This window comes from Salvia hispanica, chromosome 4 (genome assembly GCF_023119035.1).
Source record: "Salvia hispanica cultivar TCC Black 2014 chromosome 4, UniMelb_Shisp_WGS_1.0, whole genome shotgun sequence".
NCBI classification, from domain to species: Eukaryota; Viridiplantae; Streptophyta; class Magnoliopsida; order Lamiales; family Lamiaceae; genus Salvia; species Salvia hispanica.
This window is the reverse complement of record NC_062968.1, coordinates 14,564,206-14,569,252: the sequence shown is the minus strand read 5'-3', so window position 1 is coordinate 14,569,252 and position 5,047 is coordinate 14,564,206. Positions and strand designations below refer to the sequence as shown.

At 33.1% G+C, this 5,047-nt stretch overlaps 1 protein-coding gene across 1 annotated transcript; it reads right to left on the bottom strand.

Annotated features, from left to right (window-relative positions):
- Positions 1-729: 729 nt before the first annotated feature.
- LOC125223829 (polygalacturonase-like) lies at positions 730-2,779 on the bottom strand. Its single transcript, XM_048127126.1, has 4 exons — positions 2,324-2,779; positions 1,762-2,051; positions 1,340-1,568; positions 730-1,263 (listed from the first exon to the last, which is right to left on the bottom strand). The coding sequence occupies exons 1-4, from the start codon at positions 2,750-2,752 to the stop codon at positions 1,045-1,047; spliced, it is 1,167 nt and encodes a 388-aa protein (XP_047983083.1). The 5' UTR covers positions 2,753-2,779; the 3' UTR covers positions 730-1,044.
- Positions 2,780-5,047: the final 2,268 nt, after the last annotated feature.

Genomic DNA, 5,047 nt, shown 5'->3' with positions numbered 1-5,047 from the left:
AAAAAATTGCCAAAAAAAATTAGTTAGCACCTATTCCAGTTTGGGGGAAGGAGATGACAAATTTATAGTAAATTAATATATAAATATTAAAAGTGAAAAATTGACCCAAAGTGACGTGATGCCACGTTTTGACCTTTTCAAAATTTATTTTTCCTTTTCTTTCAAACTTATAAAAGTATCATCACTTTTAAAGAGTGGCGCACGATTGTGAAAATAGTTAAGTGAAACTTTTATTCATTGTTAGTAGAATATACATATGGATTATCGACTATGAAAAAAATATATATAGTAGAACCCTTACTACTAATATTTTCTGTGTCCGCTCTCCTAAATAAGTTGTCCAATCAAATCCACCGTATTTAGTTATGTACCTAGCTAGCAATTAAATTGTGAGAATTCCACACTTCCTCTAAAAATTAAACGATCGAGCTGGATATACGTAAGAAAAAAGAATTACAACGAGACTTATTAAAAGTATTAAAGAGCGATATATTAATCGTCAAACTAATAAATAGTACTCCCATCGTTCCATAGTAACAGAGTCATTTCACTTTTTAGTAAAAGTCAACACATTTTTCCGCACCTACTTTACTCTCTCTTACTTTTTCTTTTCTTCATCTTTCTACCTTTTTCATTTTCCACTTTATTCTTCATTTACTTAACTCACCTAATATAATTTTTTTTAATACTCGTGTCGAAAAAGAAACGCTTTCATTACTATAGAACGGATAACTCAAACAGTTAACATGGAGTAGAAAAAACAAAAAAATAAAGTAAACATACAGCTTCCTTCATTGCAAAGTAAAACCATTACATATAAATTATAAATTGATGATAACACATTTTACATCACTCCAATGATTATCTCGACAAACCGTAGCCGGGCTACGTTTCAGCCACATGCGTTTTCGTTTTTCCTTATGTCATGTAAAATGAAGTCTCTACATGTCATGCATAAATTTCTTTCTAATTACTTTTGTTAAAAGTAAAAGTATGCCCTATAATCTAATTAATTAGCCTCAGTAGGTATATATTAGTAATAACTTATAAACAGCTGGTAGGGTTGACAACTCCATCAGCAGAGCCACCGGCGTTGGAACACGACGCGGTGGCTGGTTTGTCTCTGAAGGTGAGGTTCACATCATCCAGCCTGATTCCACTGCAAGGCCGCGTTTGACTACAATCGAATTTTACTGCAACTTGTGTCGCGGATGTTCCATGTATATCTTCATATCGTACATTGCTAATTTTCACACCCGAACCCTACAAGTATTCCAAAATTAACAATTTTAATTTATAATCCCAATTTCGGAACGAGTGCAAAAGTTTATTTGCTGACCTGATGGGGACAAGCTTGGTGGTCGGGGCAGTAATTCTGGTCAATGATAACAGGATTTTGGACATTAACCATGACTAGATGTTGAAACACAACATTTGTAACGAATCCGTTGCTAGGCCTTGCCCATGTCTTCACCCTCACACCATTTTCGGTTCCGGTAAATGTAGCTGTTTTTACAGTCACATTTTTCACTCCGGCTTCGTTCATATCCCAACCTAGACTTCCAATACTGCAAAAAATTGAATTTGATTTAAATTCTTTATTTAGCAGCTCAATGATTAAATAGATCACCCACGTGACACTAACCATGCATGTGCCCTTTTGAATTTAGTATGTCATCAAAAGTCAATATGTAACCAATTCTGTTTTTAAAAATTTTTATGATAATATAACTGGATCTGAGTTAGGACGATGAATATTACCTAATTCCGTGGCCGGGGCCGCAGCCGAGGTTCTCAATCCATAAGTTGGAGGCGCCAGGGCCGATGGAGACGCAGTCGTCGCCTGTGGCGATGTGTGAATTGATGATGGTAACACCAGATGACTGATGTATGTGAATCCCGTCGGTGTTGGGGCTGTTCCCCGGGGCTGATACTCTCACGTTCGCCAGATTTGCATTCCGGCATCCATCAAGGAGAATGTGGAACATTTGGCTGTTCAACGACACTAGACCGTTGATCCGTATGTTGTTCGAATTGTAGAATGCTAATGACTGCACTTGCAACCAACAAACGAAATTGTATAAATCAAAAGATATATACACATGTAGAGTTGTGATCAAATGAGAATTATATTAATATGAGATCTTAGATCAATTCATTGATTCATTAATATCAATTGGCTTCATAAAATAAAATATATATCTTTCTATATCACAAAACCTTACTAATATTCATGAATCAATAAACTGATACCGAAGGAACTGATATGTTATGTGATGTTAACTGACCCTGTATATGTATATAGAATTAATGCGAAACTCACGGTAGCGCCTTTAGGGCAGTTGTTGCCGGAGTTCTTGCAAGCCCACAATTTGGTCCCTTGGCCATCTAGGGTTCCTCCATAGATAGAAACTCCGGTGACCCTTTCAAACTTCAACCAGCTCCCAATATTTCCAATTACATTGTAATCAGAGGGAGCTACAAGAGTCCCATCAATACGTATGGTTATGGCTGTGTTTTTGCACAGACTGCCACTGAAATACGCATTTCGCAAGAGGTACCTCCCCGGTGGCACATATATGGTGGACGCGGCCGTGGTGGCACACGCTGCGCCCCAAGCGCTCAGAAAGGCCTTGGTGCAATCGGATTTTCCATCGGATTTTGCACCATAGGATTGCACATTGTAGGTGGGATTGGCTGCAAGAACCAATTGTGAAGAGTAGTAAAAAAGTGACAGAATAAGAATTCTCATTATTCTTAGGTTGTGTGTTAGTATAGGATTGTGTTTTTGTGGGTGATTTGAAGTGGGATGAAGGAGCTTCTATTTATAGCTTCATGCTACTTTAAATATCAGAAAATGGGCTGCCTAAATTGGGCAACTAACTAAAACTGTTTTGTGATGGCTACAACTTTTATTATGCGTTATTAACAAATATTAGAAAAATGTAACGCAGGAAAGTAGAGAGTCAAACAAAGTATAATCGCACAGTATTTGGAACCAAGAATGTACTAGTACTCAATCTCCCTCTACAATCAAATTTCACAATAGTCAATATACCTTTTTAATAATTAATAGACTCCCTAATTAGCCAAAATTCCCCTCGTTTTCAGTTTGAAAAAATTAACTAATTAGTTACATAGAATATATATTAGTTTTAGTAAGAATTGAAGAATTCAAAGTTTGCTTGAAAAGGAAATCATGGCACTAATTAAGTTTGTGAAACAAGTTGGGACGGGCTAAAATATGATGTTACTCTTCATTTGCAATTGGGAAAACACGAACATGGTTGCAAGTTGCAACAGTTATATTATGATGTTGCTTCTACGTTTTCTCAATGGTTAATTTGAGGCACAACATCGCCTTTATTAAAGTTTTCAAAATTCTTCTACATACATAAAGTTAATATAAGACGTAATTTCTGTTATTATAGATTGTATGCATCAATCAGTCCAAAAAAGTGACAGATTGAGATAATACTATTTACTAAGTATTTGGAAGATAATGTTTTTAAGTATGAGAAAATAACTTACCGTGTGAGTGGGGAAATGATAAAATAAAATGGTGCACTTTTGATAAATTAACAGTTGAAAAAAGATACTCCCATGAAGCATTAGGTTACTTGGAAGGTGGAAGAATGTCAATATTTTATTTTATGTATTATAATAAACCTTAATTAGTATATTTTATTTATCATAATTAAAATGTTTATTACTTCATTTTTATATATACTTTTTGTACGGATCTAATATACAATAGCTAAATAAAATCTTATCAAATTTTCACATACTAATATGCTAGATTTATTTTTATTTTTCTTCTAATAGTGAATATTTTTCTAACTCTTTACGTGACATTCTTTATTTGAATGAGTATAATTTAGACTAAATCTCTAGACTAATCAAACCATTTTTTATTTTGGGCAATTAGTTAAATTCATACATTGCATATTCAATTTAATTTCATTAAACTTTTATTTTGGGTTTGAATTATAAACTAAACAAATGTTATATTAAGTGATCACTAAATGGAAAACGAGTGAGTAGAGTTAGGAGCTACATTTCCTAATTCATGCTGCGCGCAGATGAAGTGTTAAGAAGACATCAAATGATATCATTCTGTGATTTTTAAAAAAAAATTACGTTATAAATTTTAAATATTCACTCTCATTAAAGTAAAAGAAAAAGAGAGCACAATTCCACAGTACTTATATTATGGATCCAAACTCTATACTCTAATTCTTAGACAATTTGACAATATTGTTTGTCGCACAGTGAAAACCTGAAGAAAATTTGTGTACAAATATGTTAGAGTGATTTTTTCAATTAGTCACTCTTAGAATTCCGTGCCCCTTATTTTCAAACTTCTGGATTCGCCATTGGACACGCATGTTAAGGACCAACAAGTTAAGGTTAAATGCATATATATTTATGTTATTACGTAAATAGAGGATATTAATTACTCATTATGTTCTTAAAAATTTGTCTCATATTTTTTATTTTCGTACATTCCTAAAAATTTGTCAAATTTCACTTATATCATTTGTGGCATGGGATCCGCTCCGTATTCCACTTATCATATTTATACTCACATTTTATTATAAAACTAATATTTAAAGTATGACATATTTTTTATTAACTTTTTTAGCTCACTTTTTATTATATTTTTTAAAATTCGTTCTTATTCAGATAGTGTGAATCCAGACAACCCAAATTCCGTATTGTCCAACGTGCTATGCCCCCAAGGTGATTGCAATCATGCAAACTTATCCTATTTTACTTTAAAACTTAAAAGTATATATATCGAGTAATGTAAGTCGTAAACTCCTACATTTCATTTATTCATGTAGTATAAATTATGTTATTCATGATTATTGGGTAAAGTATAGTAAAAATATAAATTAAAATCATAATAAACGGTTGAATAGGCTTGAAAGTGATTAAATTAAGTTGGGGTCTAAACTGTTCCTACGGATGACGGCCAATATGTTAGCATATCATCATTTTGATCAAAATCACAATTGGTATGAGTTAATGTAATTGAAAATCA

Bases quoted from the DNA above. Each gene is read 5' to 3' on its own strand.
- LOC125223829 (XM_048127126.1), bottom strand. From the start codon at position 2,752: ATGAGAATTCTTATTCTGTCACTTTTTTACTACTCTTCACAATTGGTT. The intron at 2,052-2,323 runs GTGAGTTTCGCA...TTGCAAGTGCAG, and splicing joins ACTGCCCTAAAGGCGCTACC to TCATTAGCATTCTACAATTC. The intron at 1,569-1,761 runs GTAATATTCATC...AATTTTTTGCAG, and splicing joins GGCCCCGGCCACGGAATTAG to TATTGGAAGTCTAGGTTGGG.